General features: G+C 40.9%; 1 protein-coding gene across 2 annotated transcripts in view; it reads right to left on the reverse strand.

The window, feature by feature from the left end:
- Nucleotides 1-296: 296 nt before the first annotated feature.
- Nucleotides 297-24,795, reverse strand: part of LY75 (lymphocyte antigen 75) — a 79,394-nt gene continuing 54,895 nt past the window's right edge. For both annotated transcript variants that reach the window (XM_075829347.1, XM_075829346.1), the window contains 17 exons: nt 24,353-24,411; nt 23,105-23,178; nt 22,294-22,436; nt 21,240-21,345; nt 16,684-16,844; nt 16,464-16,593; nt 14,893-15,119; nt 14,593-14,755; nt 13,973-14,128; nt 13,703-13,822; nt 8,087-8,281; nt 7,277-7,500; nt 6,630-6,801; nt 5,985-6,143; nt 3,336-3,458; nt 2,286-2,453; nt 297-707 (listed from right to left, as the gene is read on the reverse strand). In XM_075829347.1, the coding sequence (XP_075685462.1) occupies nt 544-707; nt 2,286-2,453; nt 3,336-3,458; nt 5,985-6,143; nt 6,630-6,801; nt 7,277-7,500; nt 8,087-8,281; nt 13,703-13,822; nt 13,973-14,128; nt 14,593-14,755; nt 14,893-15,119; nt 16,464-16,593; nt 16,684-16,844; nt 21,240-21,345; nt 22,294-22,436; nt 23,105-23,178; nt 24,353-24,411 (2,544 nt within the window). In that variant the 3' untranslated portion in view covers nt 297-543. The remainder of the gene's footprint in view (nt 708-2,285; nt 2,454-3,335; nt 3,459-5,984; nt 6,144-6,629; nt 6,802-7,276; nt 7,501-8,086; nt 8,282-13,702; nt 13,823-13,972; nt 14,129-14,592; nt 14,756-14,892; nt 15,120-16,463; nt 16,594-16,683; nt 16,845-21,239; nt 21,346-22,293; nt 22,437-23,104; nt 23,179-24,352; nt 24,412-24,795) is intronic.

Consider the following 24,795-nt stretch of genomic DNA (forward strand, 5'->3'; position numbering starts at 1 on the left):
TGGTAATCCTGCCCACAGAAAGCGCTGACAGCATCAAAAACAGCAGTTCCTCACAGAACTGGGCAAGATAATAAAAAAAAATATAATATTTCTGAGCTATGTTACCATCACCTTGTGAGCATTCAGACACATACAGGTACTTTTCTGTATTTTTCATACCTTGGATAACTACTTTATATGGAGAGGACTATATCTCCATAATTCCACATAACTTACATTTGTAATTAATTGTACCATACAATTTTTGTTTTAGAAATATTCTAAACCATAATTGTTAAAAGTTAAAACACCTCCAATATTAAAAAAAAAAAAAAAAAAAAAAAAAGCTAAATTGTAATAACCATAAAGTTCTAGATTTGGCTTGGAGAAAAACAATTAAAATATTTATCAAATATCCAGAAAGTCCCAACACACTGGTTTTTCAGTTTCATAGCAGTGTCCAAAAACAAAAATAATAGATCTGTTGGAGATCTAGTAGTAAAAACAAAAACAAAGTTTCCATCTGTTCAAAAGAAAAATACAAGTAAAATACTTAAAACAGTCCTAAGAATAATCAATCATAGACTCCATTTGATCCTCTGCACGCCGATACCGAATTGAAGAGGAAAAAAGATTTCTCTTTCTGTAGAGATAGACAAGAAATCCGATGATGAGAACAAGAATCACGGATACTGCAAACGCAACCGCAAGTCCTATTCCACTGGATTCTAGGACGAGATGAAAAAAAAAAAAGAAAAAGAAAATAAGCAAAGTTAAACAATCCCTTGGCTTTTGCGAATAGAGGGGGGGAACCAATCTGGAGATACAACCATCTATTCTCTCAAAAAGCCCCAATATGGCATTTTTGAAGAGTTGTTTTAAACTACATAATCTCTTTAAAAGGGTTTATCATCATTTTAGAAAAAGTGATACCCCCCCCGAAACAGCGCCACTCTTCTTCAAGGGAGGTGTCTGGCATTGCAGCTCAGCCACTTCTAATCTCAGATTCTCCCAATGCTTAAAAACCTGTAAAATAAATATCCACATTTAAACACTACCTGCAGCCACCACTAGAGGGACACTGCTATACAGTGAACTCAACAATGAGGCAGTTTGTATTGAGCTCCTCCTAGTGGCGGCTGTAGGTAGCTAGAATGTTAGGTTTTAAAGAGGCTCTGTCACCACATTATAAGTGGCCTATATTGTACATGATGTGATCGGCGCTGTAATGTAGATGACAGCAGTGTTTTTTTATTTAGAAAAACTATCATTTTTGACTGAGTTATGACCTATTTTAGCTTTATGCTAATGAGTTTCTTAATGGTCAAAAAGTAAGACACGCCCAGTTGTCTATTAAGAAACTCATTAGCATAAAGCTAAAATAGGTCATAACTCAGTCAAAAATGATCGTTTTTCTAAATAAAAAATACTGCTGTAATCTACATTACAGCGCCGGTCACATTATGTAGAAGATAGGGAATTTATAATGTGGTGAAAGAGCCTCTTTAAACTTATGTTTATGGCGGTGAATTGGAGCTCAAACAGAGCTCCAACCACTATAAAGATATATTAAAGAGAACCTTTCACCTGCCCATACATGTGCAGCGTGTAATAGGCAGGGCTAAACAAAGCCCCTGAACGGTCAATGGGGCGTTTCTATCTAACTAAATGGCAAGGGTGCGTGAGGTCTTCGCTCTGACATTGTCCAATCAGCTATGGACAGTGTCAGGGCGGCTTCGCACTGTGTTCCCTCCTGCGAGAACACACACACAGGTGGTTCTGCAGCGTTCTTTCAGCCTGTGTGTGTTCTGGCGGGAGGGAACACAGTGCAAGCCGCCCTGACACTGTCCATAGCGGATTGGACAATGTCAGAGAGAAGACATCACGCAGCCTTGCCATTTAGTTAGATAGAAACGCCCCATTGACCGTTCAGGGGCTTATTTACATATCGGGCGCCAAATGTAACGACACCGATATATTAATAACGGCGGAAGATTGGAAAATAATTTCAAGTAAGACAGTGTTTGCTTAGCACTGACTATTACATGCTGCACATGTATGGACAGGTGAAAGGTTATCTTTAAGAAATTAAAAATCGGTGCAGAATTTTAGACCTAAAAACGACATGATGATAAAAAGTGCACATTCACTACACATGTAGTATTTTGGCACCGGTTTTACCTCTTCCCTCTGGTTTCTATAGAAAGAATAAGGCTTCCTAAAAAGAATAACCTGGTAAAAGAAAAATGCCAGGCTCTAAAAATAAAACCAAGAGATCAATTTTCTGACATCTTGAGAGGACTTACTCAGGGGTGATTTGCAGACAACTCTTCCATGACCTGGTGCACATGGTACTTTACTCCACGTTCCTGTCTGGGGCAAGAATATAACACAGGAGCCTGTTCTTTCATTCTGTGGGGCCCCCCAGTTGGTATACTGCATAGTGGAGCCATCGAGCCATACAGACTTTTGACCTAAGGTAAGGAGGAGAGACACATTTTAAATACTAACTTTATTTAGCAGTAATTTACAGAGATTCATTTAAACCCTTCCCCGCCCCAGAGGAGCTATAACAGCCCATGAGCTCAACTGTCCATATGTATCATTTTTATAGAAAGGAGTACCATCTTTTAGGCTCAGTTCAGAGTTTTTCTACATTAATATTGATGCAGAACCGCGTCAGAAACAGTGCCAAAAAACGTCTGAAACCGCCTCCCATTGACTTCAATGAGAAGTGGAGTTTTTTTCCGCGGCGGCTTTTAGGAAGAAAAAGCACCATGCTCTTTCTTGCTGCGGTTCTGCCTCTTGCCTCCCATTGAAAATCAATGGGAGGCAGAGAAGGCGTTTTTTTGCCCGCGGTGCTCAACGGCCACGGGCGAAAGCCGCGGCAAGAAAGTGAAGGCAGGTGAAGATCTGCCTCAAAAATCTTGAAGGTTTTTTTTTAAAGAGACTGGCATTCCATAGGGTGGTTGAGACGGGTCATTGACAAGAGGGGTGAAAATATGGAATATGTCGGCTCAGAAAAAAGATGAGATGCTTGTCGGGCACACAAGAGATGTTACACTAGGCAAAGGTTTATTAGATAAAATGGCTACTGGGCACATGGCCATAAAAGGTTTCTCCCTCAGGCAGTAAATACGCTATAAAGAAAAAAAAAAAAAGGGAAGAATTTGATCAATTCCATAAATCAGTCAAACAATAATTTTTTACCAAAACTTCCACAGGGATTTTTCATTGGAAAACTTTACAGAGTGTACTTGGAGAAAAGAAAAAGGCTGTACACTACATGAGATGCCAGTAAAGATTTTATTATAAAAGTTTTTTTTTTGTTTTTTTTAAATTTTTTTACTTCTTACCAGTCGAGGTGGAATTTACTCCAAGCCAAATTCTGCTGGTCAAATACGGATCAGCTTTCAGATATCTGCTTACAAATGCATTTTCCTCTTCATCATTTATAGTCAGAAGAGTGGCGGTGGGATCTGTAATAAAAATGACATAATGAAAAGGAAAAATAGGTGAAATAATCTTCTGATCTCCTTCTTCTGAGGGTACACTCGGCGTCCCAATGAGATAATTCAAATAATCCATCGTCCAGTTATACAGAACATGGTAAACGCTGCTGTTATGACTGATCCCACTAATGTGCCCTGTAGTGTCAGAATCGGTGATAACCAGGGGATTCTTTGGGTCAATGGGAGTCTTTCCGACCCTGGAAGATAACACTGGAGGGTCCTCATGAGCTCCAATATCCAATGTTTACCAAAACAAAGGAGCAAAGTCACTACAGAGTGTCAAATGGGGGTCCAAGATTATGTCCCCACAAAAGTCATCTTCTGTCAGGTCAACAAATTGTCGAGCTCAGTGGGCCTTTCTTTAGGACATTGTATGGGATGTAGAATACTAGAAAAAAAAAAAGGGTCTTCTTATTTCCCCAGAAAGTGACACTCTGGTCAACCCTTGGCCTCTATCTGGTATTGCTCTCAAGTGAATGGAGTTGTGCTGCAATACCACACACAGCCCGTGGACAATAGTGGCGCTGTTTCTGGAAAAACAGAAAGATTTTTCTCTAATCTCACACAACCCCTTAAAGGCTATGTACACGTTTAAATTTTTTTTCCTTTTAATAAATATTTGTATCAGTGTGTTTGGTGAAACTTTGGAATTACTTTTGATTAAAAATGAATTTTAACTTTTTGAGATAAAGCCGATTTGTATCCTGAATACAGAGCAGCTGTATCTTGCACTGAGACCTGAATCAGTCAGATCCGTGGGGCTGATGCGTTCAGTGTCAGCGGGTCCTGTGTGTCGGACACGCAGGATCGAGCGGTTACCAATCACATCGAAGCTCATAACTTAGATGTGATTGATAATAGCTAGATCCTGCGTGTTAGAGACCGGCAGGTATTGCTGACACTGATCCTGTGAGTCCCGCTGACATGACAGATTCAGGTCTCAGCGCTAGACACAGTTGCTCTGTATACAGGATACAAATCAGCTGTATCTCAAAAAGTAAAAATAAAAAGTAATTAGAAAGTTGCACCCTGCTTAGACCCCCAGAGATCAGTTGTAATCTGTGGTGAAAATTCTTAAGCAAGTGTTCAATTTTCCTACAGCGCCACCACAGGGGAAATAAAATATTACACAGTTCCCACTGAAATCAATGGGCTGTGTGTAATGAATGTGCATGTCGGTTCCTCCAGAGTGAGATTCTCATTGTAGCAGCTCTCTCTTCTGACTAATAGATTAGGGTCCTAAATGGGAGATACACATCTGTAAGCTTAGAAATCCCTAATATTGTATTTTAAAATGGGCTTTCTAAATCAGACATCCCCCAAGATCTCTTTGTTAAATCCAGCCGTAGCTCCCCTTACATCACCAGCCGATAAATCATCGTACAATAAGAAATAGAATAATATTAGTTTAAAAGAAGCTTTTGTCAATCTTAAAGGGAACCGGTCATCTATATTATGCTGTCCTCACCGATAGCAGCGTAATGTAGTGACAGGCATGCCGATTTCAGCGGTCTGTCACTTATGTGTTAATGTGAACCCTTTTTTGATTACTCACATTCACAGTCCAATAGAATCGCTAGATATGGTTACGATTCCTTTATTTGGTCAATGTGAACCCTTTTATGATAAAATTACATTCACAGACCGGGCAGCGCGCCAGATAGGAGTCTGGCGTATTCATGAGCTGCTGCTAGTTTCGACCACTTTCTACTGATTAGCAGATGTCTCTCCATTACTGTGCAGGGGGAAACATCTGTCAATCAGTGTAGAGTAGGCAGAACTAGCGGAAAGTGGGCAGAACTAGAGGCAGCTCATGGATACTCCGGACTCCTCTCTGGCGGCGCTGCCCTGGCTGTGAATGTAATTTCTCATAAAAGGGTTCACATTGACCAAATAAAAGATTAACCACAGTAACATATAAAACAGTGTTTGCACTGAATTTCATGCCCAACTGATCAAACGGCCACTTGAGCAACGACACTGCTGACTCAACAGATCTGCCTTCATCAAACTGCACAAATGAGCTGACAATTTAAAGCGGATCTACCGCAGTTTAACATAAACTATACAAAAAGTGCATTACAAAAACAACTCTGCATTGTATATACAAAAAAAACAAAAAAAACTTCTGTTACCACCAATGTTTACATTACCAAGCAGCTCAGCTCACTATAGAGTGAACCGTCATTCAGTCTATAGACGTGTGTGCGCACTTGCACTGCTCTGCTGTATACAGCCACAACCTAGTCAGAGATGCATATAAAAATATAGATTACTAGGTTCCCTACATATTGGCACAAGCATACCCATATACCATGATATATACACGAAATTGTGCAAAGGTGGCACTAGAGAAACGGTTTTCTTCCTTCTAGATTTGAGCGGTTTTGCATAACTTTTCCCATGAAGCGTTGCCCTAAAAACTCCCTACAATGGCTGGATCGCCGCTAGGAGAATCAGTACCTTCAAAGACACAGGAAATTGATAACATACCCACAGACTGGCACTTTTTGCTGGCCTCCTCATTGCTATACACAGAGTAGTTGTAAATCTTTACATCAAAACCATAGCAGAAATCCTTGTGACGGACCCAGTGCCCGATGCCCGGTGTTTTGAGACACAGCTCATCTTCGCTAACAAGTTTTGACTGCACTGGAAAACAAAAAGGATTTACATAAAACCATCTAAAACATGACAAATCTGTGTGAGCCAAAATTATTATTACTACTACTTGTTAGAAACTGAAAAGTGCGAAGAACACATGAAATCTGACCAGTGCCTTACCAACACGTTAAAAGTACGACATCAATTGTAAAAAATAAAAAAAAAGTATAGATAATTTACATAAACAATGTCATCATTTTAGGACTTAAAAGCATTATATACATTTCCTTTAAAACTAATTTTATTATACTAATGTGACCACTAGAGGGCAGTACATTATATACAATATTCTCATGCTAACATGACCATGAGGGGCACTGTTTTATTCTAGAATATCACTTTTTAAGTACTTATATCCAATCTAAAGTAGTACCAATTAAATTGCTAAATATTCTTGAGGATAAGACTAGACTGGAGATCCTTATAAACACCAGGTAAAATGATAAAAGTATTTTCACCTTAATTACGACTTACATGAAGATGCAGATTTATAACATATTGCACCATCTAGAGGCTCGCTACAGTTATTCACGTTCCAGACTCCTTTTGTATCCAGGAAAATGCAGTTTCCGAGATTGAGTTTCTTTTCAAAGTGTTTAGTTGCATAGTTGATTTCTGTACCATCTGACCATTCCATACCGGTTCCCTATTAGCCAAACATATTTATAGTAAGAATTCCAAAACTTTTTAAAGTTCCCACTTTTGAGGGCATGAACTCTGAAGGAAAAAAAAATTAATCGAGATCGGTACCCAGGAAGGCTCATGTCATACTGTTCAGCACATAAGACAGAGATCACATGTGGCATGGGTGCAGTAAATTAATGAATGGGGGCAGAAGGGAGGATTAGTGCATAAATTTGGAGCAAAAATAGATTTTAGATATATTCTTTTGGCACAAACAAGCGTTTGAAGGGATTGTCCCACGAGAATAAACCCATGACCATATGCCATTGTGACCCTCTTCTATGAGCAAGGACGGCGAACACTTTGGCTACCCATAACATCCCTCAGTGACGATAGGTGATCGCCAGGGATTTCAGAAACTGGACCTAGTGATCGACTGATCGCCATGCCAGGCTCATTTTTAGAAGAGGTAATCGTGGTGAAATTTCAGTACTTACATCATTATTCCACAGTCCAATCCACAGTGGAAACCCATCTTGTCTCACAATATGCTCCAGAAATAATTGTTGGTTCTCATGGTGTACACTGGCCAGAAGACCGTCGCTCTGTTTGCATTCCTTCACTGCTTCAAACCACGTAAGTTTCTTTTTTAGAACAAAGTATGTGGAATTCGAATAGGGTATAACAGGTGGCATTGGCGAAATGTAATCTCCATTTTGACCTGAAACGGAGAGAAAAACATTACAAATGACTGAGTTCATTGCAGATAGATCTCAATATAGTGACATTTTGTGTGTAGAGAAGACTAATGACACAGGAGCATATAGTCATTTCTTAAGGTCATTAAAGTGGAGGACTTAACAATTGGGCAATTAGTTAGTGCCCTTGAGTCTGTGAACCTCCAGCCGATATGGGCCAATGGTGGTCTTCATGGAGCAGGTCACTTTTTATTCCATTGATAACTTTTCAATACGCTTCTAGACAATTGGCTGATTATCTGAGATTAGGTGACATCATCGTTGTGCAGGCAGTATGGTCACTAGATTCAGCCCAGGGCCTAGGTAGGTCTCAATCCACCCCTGGATCAGACATATGATTGCAAAAAGGACACTAAAAAAGGGCCCACAGTTATTGCGTATGGTCACATTACTATATACATCTCCGACCCCATCCTTATTCTCCCTCTATAACTCTATTATGTAGCATTATTTAGTCACCTGCATTGGGCACACACTCAGCCAAAATAAAGCCTCCAATTCATTAACGGCTTGCAGTCTACATACAAATAAATATATTGTCGGAGTTACCTTTTTCAATTTTGCAGGCCACAATAGAATGTTGTTGAAGGTATACCAGTTGAAAATCCTTTGGATTGGGATAAATATCCCAAAAGCCGTCAATTCTCATAGCTGCGTAAAAGCTGTCATTTGTCACAGTTGGTCGCCCCTCTCTCCAGTTGGAGTATTGTACAAAGGTCTCGTCATGCCAGCGAAGACCATTGGCTGGGAAAGGAACAACGGTTTATATTGAGACCAATGAAGTTTAACTGCAAATTTAAACATAATTTGGTCTTTAGGTCCAAATTCTATTATAAATATATTTTTTATAGGGAGATGGCACTCTATTTTTCTGAAAAAGAGCTCCATGTCATCAGAATAGTCAGAGTTAAATGATAATATTCTGGCTGATTGCAGTCACCACTAGAGGGCCACCTAGTGTTGGTAGCAGGTAGCCAAAATGTTATCATTTAAAGCTACTGTATGTCTGTGTGAGTTGCTTATCAGAAAAACTATGACTACATACATTTAAAATGATTAAATAACTATAGAATTATGAATATATTTAGATTAAAAACAAAATGGAACAAACGTTAGACATTTACTTTAAAAGTGACCAAAGAGGAAAACTCTCTAGTGCCATCTAGAGAGCTCTCTATGATACTGCCTGATGAAGGAGCCGGTACGGCTCCGAAATGCGTTGCTTTTATGATCACAATTAAAACCCTTTATTTGCACAACCTCAGCGTTACTTTTGGACATTCATTACTGGGTACCATTTAAAGGATTTTCACGAGTAGGGAACAGCGCCGCACCAAGGCTTCTTTTTAGGTATAGCTTCCTAGGAATATAGCTATACAACTTTTTTCCTGTACTGTAACCGGACGAAGTTTCGCATCCGGACGAACCCACAGCTTGCGGCTTTCCTGGACTTCTTACATTCCCTTCTACAGGGATGCGGTACTCCTAGCACGACATCACCAGGTGAGCACTATTCAATAGTCTCTTATTCTTGACAATTTCAAATGAGGGATAATGCCCTATGTTTGCGCCATTGTGTATTTTTCGCTCTTTAAGTAAACCTCCATACCAGCTGTGTCTCTTTAATGAGAACCAGGACCCCTCGCGCATGAAGAAATATACTGTGTCAGATGCGAAGTACGATGAAAACTGAGACTTGTAATGATAAACTATGCAGTACTTATCAACCCCCCAGTCACAAAGTTATTAAAATGGTGAACAGATTTATGGAAAGTTTAAAACACTGATCACATCTAGGGGTGATGTTCAGGGCATACACTAGAAAATCTTCCATCGTATGCATTGTAAATGAAGCCCTATACTATACCTATACCGTACAATGGCATAAATTGTAGTATAGCGCATGGTACAAAACTTTATGGGCGGCGGCTACATTTTCCTATACAGTAACATTTTTGGCACTAAATAGCACTCTTGCCATTCGATGGGTGTATAAGGTTCTGTGAACATGTCCATTGACAAAAAGTAGTGCTGTTTTTGGTTTTTTTTTAATACTTGACAACACCTTTAAGAATGAAATATCCATATTTATTTATTATAGGCATAACAGTGCGTCAGTTTTGGATAGTGTGTCCTTTTGAAGAAGTATTCCCAACTTAAATATCCTGTGGCTATGCCATAAATATCTAATAAAAAGTCTGATACATGTGGGTCCGTGCTCTGGGATCCGCACCTATAGCGAGAACGAGGGTTACCCGACTGCAGATTAACCTAGCTGGAGATTCCAGGCATGGACTAGTGGAGAGAGGGCCGTCTATTTCCATAACTCCCATACAACAGACCGGAGAGAGCCACATGCATGCACGGCCCTGTCTCCACTGGTCATAGCCTGGAATCTGCGGCCAGCAGATTCCAGACGTGACGGGGATCGAGTGACCCCGTTCTCAATATGGTCTGTGGCTCCCACAGCTATCAGACATTTATGGCATATCCTGTGTATATGCCATAAATGTCTAAGCTGGGAATACCCCTTTAAAGGGGTTGCCCACTACCGACAACTGATGACCTATCCACCGGATAGGTCAGCAGTATATGATCCGTGCGGGTCCGACACCTGCACCGATCAGCCCCTCCGGCTGCCTCCAGGCACCAGACGTACACGCTGCAAGCAGTTGGCTCCGGTCATGGAATAGCGGCCGTGCTGCAGTACTGTTCAAGTGAATAGGAGCAGATCTGCAGATTGGCAGCACGGCCGCTATGCAACGTACAAAGCCAACTGCTTCCGGCTCCGTACACTGCATACTGTGCAATGACATCCGGTGCCAGCAGACAGCCAAAGCAGGATGTCGGACCTGCACCGATTATATACTGAAGACCTATCTGGTGGATACGTCAGCAGTCGTCCGGTAGTGGACAACCCCTTTAATTTCTTCCCATATTCTAAAAACTCTATAAACTTCAACATGCATTTTGCGCACATATTTTTATACAACCATGTGAAATGCCCCATAGCTGTTGGCAATGTATAACGCAGCATTTGAGCTGGGCTTCCTTCCAAACTCTATGAAGGAGAAAACCATAACTCGGATATTAAAACAGGAGAAATAAGCGGCGGATCCAGAATCTTCTAGACCAATATCCCTGTTTAATTATAAGGTACTGACAAAGGTGCTTGCAAAAAGGCTGCTGGCTGTGATTCGTAGCTTGATCCATGGTAATCAGGTAGAATTTATACCAGGGTCTTCAACTGCAGAGAACATTAGAAAACTATTCTGGGCCTTGCAGTGCTCTTCTACGGCCTCTGTTCTTGTGGTGGTCTCACTAGACATGGTCAAAGCTGCATCGAGTGGAATTACATTGGGCTGAAGCACCTCGGCTTTGTCCCAAGGTTTATGGCATGGGTGGTGCTGTACCAATACCCGGTAGCAAATTTAAAAATTAACAGGCAATTATCGGACTCTTTTCCATTGCAAAGACTCGGCAGGGTTACCCCCCCATCACTTCTCAATCACCTTATTTACTTTGGTGATTGAGCAGTTGCAAATCGCTCTAGACTGGATATAACAGGGTTTACATATATGGGATAGGTTCTAAAAACAATGTTATATGCTGATGACATTGAGCGGTTTTTTCCAGCCATGCTGAATAATCTCTGGGAAAGGTCCTAAAGTTAATAAAATTACAATGGCAAGATTTTGGGAATTAAGACCGATGCCAATAAATCCACAGTTCTAGAGGTGGATGAGATTCAGTCAAATTTATGTGGACTGACTGTTCAGGGTTAGGTTAAATATCTGGGAATACGGATCACTCGTGGCTTCACAAGATTATATTCTGCTGAATGTTGCATAATTAATTAAAATACTGGGTGATGAGGCCAGTTCCTGGAAGCACCTCCGCCTTTCGTTTGCCTCGGATTTTTTATGCTCTTCAGAGCTCCCAGATACGGGTTCCGGAGTCAATATTTGCTACGCTGGATTCTATTAGCAGATATATTTTACGGTGTGTGGAAAAACCCAGGATACGTTTGGAGTCATTAACAGCTCAGCCGAAGTTCCCCCCGACTTGAGATTCCAGATTATAGAAAATATATTGTAGCCTCTCAATTGTAGCAACACATTATGACTGATATGTCTAATCTCAAACACGAATATCTGAAGTTTAGTCCTAAATTTAATGGTGCATATTCGATTTTTTTCAGATCTTGAAGCAAATCTTTTAGTAAACTCTAAGGGGGTAAATCTCCCCACGGCCTATATGTTGCAGAGCTTGTGGGATACAATAAAAAAGGATTTGGAAATTACGGGTTTCAAGAACGCAAACCCTGTCTGGCATGTATCGAAGGGCGAAATCCATCTCTTCTGGTGGACACACAATTTTTTTTTATTTAGCACAAGTTACTGAGAATAAGTCTATTAACACTTCTGAGCAATTGTTGCTCATGAGAGTTCGATCGTCCAAAGATTTTTTTATTATTCATAGTTAAGGCACTCTATACAGAGAGATAAGGCATGCTCCCCCATGGTAGATTTTCTAAGTAATTCTTCAAAAACAGGAGCCATGGCCAAAATTTATGGTTTTCTACAGAGGCTTAGGGAGGGTATTTCTGCGGTGGTTTTTTTTTTAAAAAAAAGGAAAGCTATCTGTCCGGAGTTGACCGAGGCAGATTGGACTGCTGCTTTGAAAGCTGTATCTAAAATCACCCATAATCCCTCACTGCTTTCATCACAGTTGCTTATATGTTATATGGTGTATTACGCTCCTAAATTGTAGTTTTCTTGGGGTTTTAAGGAAAACTCCAATTGTCCGCACTGCAGGTCATCATCCGCGGATTTGATGCATCTATTGCGGGGATGCCACAGACTGCATCGATTTTGGCAAGAAATGTTATCTCAATTATGCTTTGATATTGAAGTTGCAGCAGATCCTATTCTATGTATTCTAGGGTCAGATGTAGATTTGGTTGGGCAGGCTGAGCAGAAGATCGTCTTATTGGGTTTACCTTTGGCTAAAAAAATGTATATTCCAAAATTGGAAAGGGCATAAACCCCCTACAGCTTCTTCCTGGGTACACCCTGCTGTTAAGCCCCTTGAACCTGAGCTCTTTAACATTCAGTGGAAGACACATTTTTAGATCTAGTTAAGTTGCAATCATTTATTGAAATGTAGATTTTGTTTTTTTCTTCTCTTCTTCCTGGCTTCTGAAGTGGGAGGGTAGATGGGTGATGTTTCTATTTTGTATACGTTGTTGGTTAAGTATTCTGTTATATTGTATAATTCTATATGATAGATGTTTTACAAATGTAAATGTGAAAATAAAAAATAACTAAAAAAATTAAACATTGAGGCTCCTATTCATTTCAATGGGAGTCGGACACATATTTTTCCCGCTAACTGATTATTTCAGCTAGCGGGAAAAAAGAAGCATCCTGCTCGATATGCGGGTGGATTCCACCAGAACGTCCCTGCCAATGGCAGGAACAATTCCGTGGAGGATTTTCCGGCGGGACCTGCCATGCAAAATCCGCCATGTGAACTAGCCCTAACTTTGGCTCTGCAATATGGACCATAAAAAATATGGATGAGACATGGATGCAAATGACACTCTTGGGAAATTGGGTTTCTACCCCTTTAAGCTATTAGGAAGCTTCCGCTACATAGTGATTGTAAAAAGTATAAAACATCATTTAATAAAAACTCAGTGATAGATACTCTGGGCATTATCTTACTTTTGCAGACACCAGTAAGAACCTGTAGGTGGCTGGCCTTAAAGAAACTCCTGCCCTTAACAAGCGCCGATATATAAACTGTAAGGGGATGAACAATCGATAATACAATAGTTCTGCCCCATACAGTTTGCATATTGACGGCAGTACATCCCGTTTACACGGGGAAATGCTTTGCCAACAACGATGATTTTATAAGCCACAAAAAAGATCCAATCAGTCGACAAACAAGCGTTTGCTCGAATGTCGGCTGCTCATGGACATGTTTACATGGGCCAATAATTGGGATTTAGCCTTCGTACAAATGCCCATTCGCCTGCTCATTGGCTCGTGTAAATAAGGCTTTACTGCTGGCAATTTTGCCATATTCCGACTAAGAATTTCAGATCATTACGATAACTTCTATGTGTAAATAGTCAAATAAATAATCAAGACTTACCACTATCATATAGAAGTCCCAACCAAACCCACTTGGCCAGATCAATGTACGGCTGAAGATGATTAAAGACAAATGTATTTTCATCCTCATCTCTGATGCTCAGGGCATAGGCATCCGGGTCTGCAAGACATTGCACTTGGTAAGCTCATCAGTGGCCAACAAGAGGACTATACAAATAAGCGAAGAAAATAGCGGCAGTGCAGTCAATAGATTTCTTTTTACGCTGCAGAGCCACTGATCGTGTAAAAAAAGATTAATGCAGATACATACGGAGAGTATGGCAGACATATCGTGATCCACTTGACAGCCATCTTGTATGTGTTAAAAGGAAAGCATAACAGCTATTTCTGTAGGGAATCCATACTGTGTCCAGAAGCCTATGAGGACAGTCAATGTGCTTGGTGGGAGTCTGATCTGCAGGCTTTTCTGTAAAATATTTACAAAAAATGAATTAGCATTAGGGGTGCAAAAAGACAAAAAATGATCAAACTAGTATTTAGTGTAAAAGTCTATGTCATGGTTCAGTTATGCAATTTTCTAATATACTTTGCGTTTGACTTCCACATTTTCATAATAACTGCCTGCTGTAAGTGAATGGAAACTTTCCTAGGTAAATCCAGGGGCTGGAAACCTATGTTGATCATGTTCAACTGACCCAGGAGCTCTGATACAGGTTGAGCTGTGCACAAGTGTCTGCTGGATCAGGAAGTTTTTAGCATCTGCATATAAACAGCAATGTTCACATTCACTGGCTGCAAATAGTGTTTTGAAAATGGTGAGAAATTTAAAATGCAAAATATCTTCAAAGTTTGCAAATTCTGCATGCGATAGTTTTACCTGTAACCAGGTAAAAGATATCACCAACATTAAAAAAAGGGACAAAAACTTACCTGGTGGAACATAACAAATGGCCCCTGGTAGCTGGATGTCACAGCCGTCTGTTTTCCATGTCCCATCCACACCAATAAAAGCGCAATCCTCCTCATAAGCTTCTTCTGACCATCGATTCAGACTAACCAGGCTCCCGTCTTGCCATCTGTAGTGGATTCCGTCCTGAGATTGTAATGCATTAGAAATTTGCAAAGTTTACAAAACAAAAATAAGAGCTAAAAGAAAAAAAAAATACAATACACAAAAAAAGTCATACAAAAAAAGTCATACAAAAAAAATAACAAAAAAAAACAACTTACATCATGGCTAGAGAGTCCTATCCACATTGCTTCATCCACTTGACTAACAGTGATTGTGAGAAAGGAAAGCTGGTATTGGTCCGTTATACTGACCAGCTCCATGTTTTTGCTTTTACATTCAGACAAAGCTTCAAACCAGGTCATACTTTTTTGAATGAACTTATACTTTTGTCCATTGTACTCCAAGTCTTCCGGAACCACAGTCTTTGCAGTTGTGTCAGTCTCATCTGAAACAGATTAAGGAAAAAAAAAAAAAAGTAAGGCCATATTCACACGGCAGGGATAGTTGGCCGTTTATTTAACAGCCGCATTAAAGACAATAGACACCAAATGCGGCTATTCGCACGGGCGATTTTTTGACAGCCCGGGAAATCGGGCTGTCAAAAAATGTAAAATCCCATAATTTGGTAAGGCTCCCATAGTAGTCTATGGGGCTATGTAAAACACGGCCGTCACATGGATGTGATCCAAGTGACTGTCGTGCTTTCTGCCGCTTGCTCTCCTCCTCACAGTGCGAAGTGCATGTGAGGAGGAGGAGATTTGTTTTGCTGTATGTAGTGCCACAGTCCCCTTGTAGATAGCACCCCCCCCTCCTGTAGATCTCCCACTGTAGCTCCCCGTAGGAGCAGAGTCCCTCTGACCCGGGGATTCCGCTCCAGGATAAGCCCCAGACATTACTATCCATATATGGACAGTTACATCAGGGGCAACTCCTGAAGCGGCATTCCCGACCACAGTGTTGTTGACGTTCTGGCCAAGGATTCCACTTTAGAAATTGCCCCTGATGTCACTATCCATATATGGACCGTGACATCAGGGGCGCTACCTACAGGGGCGCATCAACATCTGTGAGTGCTGTCCGAATTGCTGAGAAATCAGCCAAAGCTACGGTACATGGTTCAATGGTCGTGAGGACATGGAAGCAAGTACAAAATAGCAGAGAAAAGCCAGAAACCCATGCAAAGCTGAGAGACCAGACAAAGCTCTCTATACTCAAAGCAAGAGAAAATGGTGACTGGGCGATTATGTGACCTTCATGTGGGTGTTTTTAGTGGGTTTGGATCAAAATAATTGACAAATGAAACTCATCAGTTTTTTAATTGGACATTAAAAATAGAAACACGGCCCTGAATAGAAACGGAACAGATGCAAAACAGTCAAGAAAAATGTCCCAAAACGGCCGACACATGGACCCGGTCGTGTGAATAGAGCCCAAAACTTCCTATACTTAGATCTAAAGTGATTAGGATAGGTCATCACTATTAGATTGGTGAGGATTCGACTCCCGGCACAACCACCGATTAGCTGATTAAAGGGGAGCTGTGCTCCAGTGAGCTCTGCGGCCTCTTCAATGCTTACCAGGCACAGCCCCATAAATTCGGTATTGGCTGTGACTGCAGCCTCTTTGCAAATAAAATTGTTGTGAAAAATCCTCAAAAACATGCAGCATCCAATACTGTGCACATTATATGTAATTATTACCATACTTTTACGTGTCAACGGGGAGGGGAGAAAAAAAAAACAAAAACTTTTAACACGTCGCTCCTTTCACAGAGAAGTTACAATCATACCTGCATTTTTTTGGCAGACTGACACATATTGCTGATCTGAACAAGCTGTGAAGTCCCAGGTTCCAACAAATGACGATTTGGGATTATTCAGGAAAAAGAGACATTGCTGATTTTTTTCCATGTTAAAAGGCTAAAGTGAAAAAAATAAATAAAAAAATTAGAATGGGAAAAAGAACTAATCCAATCTAACAAACCCCAAACGTCTAAACACAGCCCTTACATCATACTGGAACCTCTTAAGTCTTCCTTGTAATAGCGGATGGAAGTTTGTATACGTGACATCAGCACCGTCAACCCAACTGTTCTTGTGTGCATTCAAGGCGAGTCTGAGACCAATCCAGAATTTTGGTTGCAGGCTTGGACTCAAGTGCGTGATAAAATCTAAAATAAATACCGACAACAAATCTTAAAAACCAGAGCTGTGCAAGATCCATAGGTGTACCGAAATAACCCTGACACCCCACCTCAGTTCAGGGGGGGCTGTGGATTGAAGTGAAGTGCCATATTTGCAGCCACTTTAACGAATATAGAGTAAAATGCCTTTAATTTGGCATCAATGGAACATGGTAGGTGCCAGATTATCAGAAATTCTGGATTATCGGATAGTCATAGACAAGTACATAAGCCTCACTTGTAAGGGTAGAGAATCTTCATGCAGAAAGCCCAAAATAAAATAACAAAATCTGATGCTTCGTTTTTAATTCAGAGAATGTTTGTGCATTACACGAACAAGCCATTGATTTTGAGGGACAAAACGTCACACTTATTTTTTTTTTCTCTCCCATCGGCAGAGTTTTGGAGGTGCGAGGGTGTGGTGGTTAAAATTTTTATTTTATGTTTATGTATATGCTGGATCATTTTTTTCTTCTGGATACCAATAAAAAAAAAAACAAAACGTCAAATTATTCTTTTCAACTATTAGCTGATGTCAACAGTATCTTACAGAAATCTAATGTGCATGAGATTTGTACCACTGTCCCCTGGTGTCTGCTGTTGGGAGAAACAAGGTAATGTATTTTGTATTTTAACATGCCTGATCCATTGTTCAACTGTGGGATAAGCGCCGCCAAATGTATATGACAGCTGCTTATCTGCTGAAGGGCAGTGGTGGCTCCTGTACAGGTCTGGTATGTATAGAAGGATTTAATTCATAATGGAGGCTGATCAACGCAATAAGTCATGAGTTTTTCATGATAAGTGGCGTAACCACCGCTGTAGAAGTCGCTACAGGGCCCGCGGCATGAGGGGGCCCGTGCCGCCTGCAGACATGCCCCCCCATATGCCTGGTGACACCGCTAGCAGCCTTTACGGGGCCCGCGGCGCGGAACCACTAACATTTATGGGCCGGGCGGCACGAGCCCTCTCATGCCCGATGTAGTCGCTAACACCAGAGGGGGCCCTCTTGCAGCAATTGCACCTGCGTCTATAGCCCGACCATTCAGCGCCTTACAATGACGCCGATTGGTGGGGCAAGATGACTTGCCCCGCCAATCAGCGCCTTTCAACGACGTGCCGCTTGCGTCGTTCAGCTCCAGCAGAGCTGCTCAGAAGAGAGCAGATCTGCATTGCCACCGGACGGCGCAGGAACGGGATCAGGGTATGTAAAGTTTTTTAGTTTTTTTCTACTGAAACGGTGAGTGGCATTAGCTATAGTGGGGGGCTCTATCTAAATGGGGTGTCTATATGTGGGGATGTGGCACACTATATGCAGGGGTGGGCTATATGTGGGACACTATATACAGGGGTGGGCTATATGTGGAGCACTATCTACAGGGGAGCTATTTGTAGGGCACGGTCTACAGGGGTGGGCTATAAGTGGAGCACTATCTATAGGGGAAGCTATATGTAGAGCAGCACGGTGGCTCAGTGGTTAGCACTATTGCCTTGCAACTCTGGAGTCCATATGTGGGCACTATCTACAGTGGGCTGTATGTGGGGCACCATCTACAGGGGCTTCTATGTAGGGCACTATCTACAGAGGCTCTATGGGGGTCACTATCTACAGGGGGGCTATGGGGCACTATCTACAGGGGGCACATTGTGTATGTGGGACACAGTGTATGGTACGATTATTATCATGGACACAGTGTATGGCGCTATTATATTTAGGAGGTGTTGAGAATTTTATCTTCATTTATAGGTGCAGAAATGTTTTAAAAGTCAGAAGCTGAAGACATCTGAGCGGAAAACTGCAGAAATTGGCTGTGGCCAGGAGAAATCCATCATAGAGATCTGGACCGGAGGGAGAAGAAAAGAGAAAAAGAACTAGAAACTGAGACGTCACTGGTGAGTCACTTAATGTAAATGTTTATTCTGCCTCTAATCAGTACTGTAGTCACTGTATGATTTGCAGCAAGATGATGGGTGGTAGGATTATTTTTTTTGTGAAACAGCATCTCCCAGTATATCATTACCATTGTTCGGGCCTTGCTGGGAGCTGTAGTTTTACGCCGTACAAACCTATGCGGAAGGGGTTGCATTAAATTGAGCTGTATGTGTTCTGGTGTTGTATATATGTACGGAGATTGGTTCTGGTGCTGTATATATGTATGATCTTGGCTCTGGGGCTGTATTTATGTACGGAGCTTGGTTCTGGGGCTGTATTTATGTACGGTGCTTGGTTCTGTGGCTGTATTTCTGTACGGAGCTTGGTTCTGGGGCTGTATTCATGTACGGAGCTTGATTCTGCGGCTGTATTTATGTACGGAGCTTGGTTCTGGGGCTGTATTTATGTACGGAGCTTGGTTCTGGGGCTGTATTTATGTACGGAGCTTGGTTCTGGGGCTGTATTTATGTACGGAGCTTGGTTCTGGGGCTGTATATATGTATGATCTTGGTTCTGGGGCTGTATATATGTACTGACCTTGGTTCTGGTATTGCATATATGTACTGAGCTTGGTTCTACTGCTGTATTTATGTACGGAGGTTGATTCTGGTGCGGTATGTATGTACTGAGGTTGGTTCTGATGCTGTATATATGTATTGAGCTTGGCTTTTATGCCGTATATACGTATGAGCTTTGTTCTAGTGCTGTATTTATGTACTGAGCTTGGTTCTAGTGCCGTATATATGTCAGAGCTTGATTCTAGTGCTGTATATATGTATTGAGGTTGGTTCTAGTGCTGTATTTATGTACGGAGCTTGGTTGCGGTAGTGTATATATGTATGAGCTTGGTTCTAAAGCTGTAATTATATCAAATATAATTATAATAACAAAATTGAAGGGCAGATGGAATAGTTCTCAATTCATTGTATATTTAATGGCAACCTGTCTGGTAGTTTTAACCCCTTGAACCGCCACCATGCGGTAATACAGGACCTGACAAGATTTCCAAATGTATGTTTTTTTCAGATACACAAAATCTATAAAAATCAACTTTTAAAATGGCGCACACTATATGCGAATTACTCATTAAAAGGTCATGGGGAGGTGCCGCTATCCTGAAGAGTCACATAGTCCTGCCTCCAAACACACCTTTCCATCTTTTATTGACATCCCCCTATATGACGCAACTTTCTCGGATGCGCCATTGCCTTGTACTACTTGGGGGGCTGTGTGGGTGGCACCATATACAGGAAGGGGCTGTGTGGCACTATCTACAAGGGGGAGATTGGGGGCGCTATCCACAAATGGGGTGTGACACGGTCTACAGGCGGGGCTGTATAGCACGGTCTACAGGGGGGCTGTATGGCACAATCTACAGGGAGCACGATCTATAAGGGGGGCTGCGTGTGGCACCTGGGGGGCCCCAGTCAAGAGTTTGCTATGGGGCCCACTCTTTCATAGTTACGCCCCTGTTCATGATGTATACATTAAACGGATGCCATAATAGCCTGTGGGTGAAGGATGCCGGTGACGGATACCTGACAGTGGCCTCAGTCACCCAATGGCTATTTTGGCATCTGTTTAACATATATGTCATGTTAACACTAAACGGGTGCCATAATAGCCTATGGGTGTTAAGCATCTAAAGAAAAAAAAAAGGAGTGAGGTGAAGCAGCACAGGTCCCGGTGTATGGGATGGTGTCACATCGTCCTATATCAGATAAACCCCAGCCGATCGACTACAATGTTTTCAGTGTTCGGACAACAGCACACATCTCTAATAATGTCCAATAAAAGGTATTTATTCATCAAACAGCATCAGCAAAACAGCAACGTTTCGACCCTTTCATGCATATAGGGTCTTGAGAAACACCCTATATGCATTGATGGTTTAAACGTTGCGGTTTTGCGGATGCGGTTTGACGAATAATTACCATTTATTGAACATTAGATGCATGCTGTTGTCCGAACACTGTTGGAATTACCGTTGGGCATCTGTCACAGCCCGTTTATCGTTTACGTGGGGACCCTTTGGCTACATACACACATTGCGTATTTTGCTGTGGAAAATATGCATCAAAACCGCAGGAAATTCGCAGGTAAAAAACCACCTAATTGCGCGCTTTCACGCTGCAGGTTTGGTGCGTTTTTCCTTAGAACTAGACCGATCTAATTCGCAAGTGGAAACTCAAGATAACTCGACATGCTGTGAATTTTAAAACACGCACCGCAGGTCAACAATTTATGTGTCAAAAAAAACCACAGCGTGTACATGAGATTTCTTTTGCTGGTACCGTATTGCTCTGTGGATTTGCCCGCACGTAATACGAATCGTGAGCCTCTCTCGGCATTTACGCAAAACAGAGGCCATAAATGTCAACAGGGTCTTACAACGACACCAATAATCATCAACTTGTTTAAGTACATTTTACATAGTAGTCACTCCTCACCTTGTTCGTGTTGGTTAGAAATTGAAGGAAGCGTGCCTCCAAATGTAATGCAATATTTAGATGCTTCAGAGAACGTTAAGTTTTTCTCAGGAACTTTTACAAAGCACTAAAAATAAGACACAAAACATCAGTTCGTGTTAGTCATACTGCTGTAATGATGTTCCCGGGTATAGATATAGCAGACGATGAGACAAAACATGAGGCAATCAAAACAGATTTTCAAAACCCAAACTTTGCACACTTCACTAATAAACCGACCAGAACAGGTAACGGTCCAGTCCACCAATAAGAACAAATAAAGTCAGTTTAACTTTACTGCGCTGATGGTCAGGGATATCAATCTACTCTGTCTTTTATCCACACCATGTGTCAACCGGCATCCACCTACAAGTCAACTGTGTTGAAGGAATGCCCCGGAAGAAGCCGATATCACGAAACCCAAGGCTGGGCCAGAGACTGGCACGCCACATACTTTTAACTTGATGTGCTTTTTTTATGTTGTTACTCTTGAGAGTATAATTAAAAAACAATTTTATTCAATGCGATTTGTACAGTGCTATTCTATTTAATACTTCAAGGCAGCTGGTATTTTTTTTTTATATCAAGTAATTTTTTATTTTTCAGCAAAAAGAAAAAGCATTTGGGATACAACACAACACCCCAAATACAAATTCCCTCCTTTACAGAGACGTTGTCCAGGACCCACTTAAATACCAGCTGCCTTAAGATGCGGGGCATCTTAAGGCAGCTGGTATTTAAGTGGGTCCTGGACGACGTCTCTGTAAACCAAAGTCCAGATATACCTGGTCAGAGCAGCACTGGATGCGTTCAATGCCTACCGCATGGTGTGGAAAGGCGTATTCATTTTGATATTATTGACCGTCAAATCGGTAAAAAATAAAAAAAAAGTCAAACATTTGTTTATGATTAAAACATAAGAGCTTGACGTCCTTGCCAGCAACAATTTAGTAGCAATACAGCAATATACAAATTACATAACAACCCCAATTTTTTTATTGTAAGTATCTAAGAACCCGGTCATTCTCTCGTGTACCTTGTTTCCAAATAAAGTCCATTTTTCTGGACAGCTTCCAGAAGTGTTGATTACATTGGTTTGTACCATTTCCAGGAGAGAAAAGTTTTGACTTTTGCATACAAACGGGAGTCTTTCATTGCAGTTTATAGGTTTAAATTGGTCTGTGGAATTAGAACATTAAATAGGTTAAAAAGACGACGACATTAGGCCTGTGTTTACATTAGGACATACAAAAAAAAAAAAAAAATATCAATGCCTACCTGCGGTTAGTAGAATAGAGTGCTTACCTAACATACTTAAGGAGTAACTAAACGTTCGACAAACTTCTGACATGTCAGAAGTTTTGATTGGTGGGGTCCAAGCACGGGGACCCCCACCAAACACTAAAACGGAGCGGCGGAAGTGCTCGTGTGAGCGGTCAGCGGCTTAGTTTCAGGATTTCTTATTTCTCCACATTTAATACGTCTTTCCTTCATTTTCTTTATATGAATGTGGCTCACAGGGTACTAGAGGTTGGGGACTTCTGCACTATACATATACCTGTAAAACGTTGAACTGCCTGTTGCACCACTAGGGGCGCAATCTTTATACAGATGGACACAACTCCCATTGACCTGAGCTGCATACAGGTTGACCTAGTGGTAGCAACAGGCCACAGAAAAATTCTTATAAATGTGTGCGGGAACAGAGTTGCTGTGCTTTGTGCTAATAAATGGGAGTACTGTAGTGGCTTTGCCTATTCAAGTATCTTAGAAAAAAAAAAACAACTAAAAAAACACACAGATCATTTACGCCTCTGTAAAATCGGTAGATAACCCCAAAACTTTACCTGGAAAATGGTCTAAAGCAGAAATAGAATGGCACTCTCTGGCACTTGTGCCCAACACTCGATAAAGAACAAACCTAAAATGTAAAAACCGATGATGTAAACAGGACAGAAGCAGTAAAAATCTGATTCATTTTGTACTATTCTGCATTTCAAATTATTTTTTTTTAAATAAATACAAAACGATAAGAATCTGATTGATTAAAATTAACTATATGTAAATAAATGCACATTTTACAATTAGATACACATAGGGTTTTTAGAGATCAGTAAACAGCATACAGTTAATTGTATCAACGTAAAAACAAAAAACCTACGCACATTCCGATATACTACTACATAATAATAAAAGGCACCTATACATAATTTGTGGGTTGTATAAGCAATGATCCCTGACATCTACTAGAGTCAGTGCTCTGGTACCACACTTCCGGTCACAGATGTTTGGTGCCGATGTTGATGCTAAAACCACGTCGGAATCAGCGCCAAAAAACTTCCGAAAGCTGCATGTCCTTTCTTGCCGCGGTTCCGGCCTCTGACCTCCCTTTGAAATGAATGCGAGGCAGATCAAATCCGTGGCACTTATTTCTGAGCATTTTTTTCTTACAGCCCATTAGATTCAATGGCCGCAGGCAAAAAACGCTGCGAAACACCACAGAAAAATAAATGCAGGTATTCAAAATCTGCCTCAAAATTGCTGAAGGCAGATTATTTCTGTCTGCAAAATACTCCATGTGTACAGGGCCTAAGGACTGTTTCACACCCATCATTTTTTTTTTTTGTGTGGGATCAAAAACGCTGCAGCCAGAGATTAGTTAAAGATTGATCGTGAAATATGAGAACGCCTGCATACATTTTGCTGTTATAGCATTTTTGGGGTCTGTGGCTTTTTTTTTTCCCTCAAAATGCAGCATGCTTTAGGTATGCCATTTTTTTCCATAGACTTCTCTACAGGACATCAAAAGTGCCAGGAAAATGGTATGTACAAAATGACACGAAAATAAAAAGCGCCACTAAAAATGCTCGAAAAAATAAAAAGCCTAATAACAGTGATTTTTCATACATTTTAAAATGCATAAAAATTTATAATACTGTCCCACAGAAAATTTGTCCTGTTTTGCTCTTAGCAACCAATCAGTGCCCAGCTTTCATTTATTAAATTGCTCTGGAAAAATGAAAGCTGAGAGCCGATTGGTTGCTATGGGCTTAGAAAAGAAAGAAAACAAGAAGGGATGCTGAAGTTGCACTTACGGATGGTAACCTTTAAAGTCAGATGACTTTATCCACCAGTTTTGCAGTATTGCCTGGAGCTGAGGAGAAACAAGAAACTAAAATATAAAAACAAGTAAATATCAGGAACCTCAGACCCAAATTTTTTTTTAAATAAAATAATAATAAATCACTCAATATATAAATACACACATGTTCAGGCTAGAATAGAAACATATGTGTGTTGTGCTTCTCTCCTTGCTGAACGATGTTATTTTTGGATGACACAAACCTCGGGCTGATAGTATATTTCTTGGCAAAATATTAACTTAGGCGTCATGTATATGGATCTTGAATACCGCAAGATCGCCTCCTTCGGGCTTCTACTGCGTGCCTGCGATTTTATACTGTTTTTTGTCACAGTAAGGCTACATTCACATGAGAATGACAGATTTATGCACGTAAAAAACATGCGTAAATCTGTC

The sequence above is a fragment of the Rhinoderma darwinii genome, chromosome 6, assembly GCF_050947455.1.
Source record: "Rhinoderma darwinii isolate aRhiDar2 chromosome 6, aRhiDar2.hap1, whole genome shotgun sequence".
NCBI classification, from domain to species: Eukaryota; Metazoa; Chordata; class Amphibia; order Anura; family Rhinodermatidae; genus Rhinoderma; species Rhinoderma darwinii.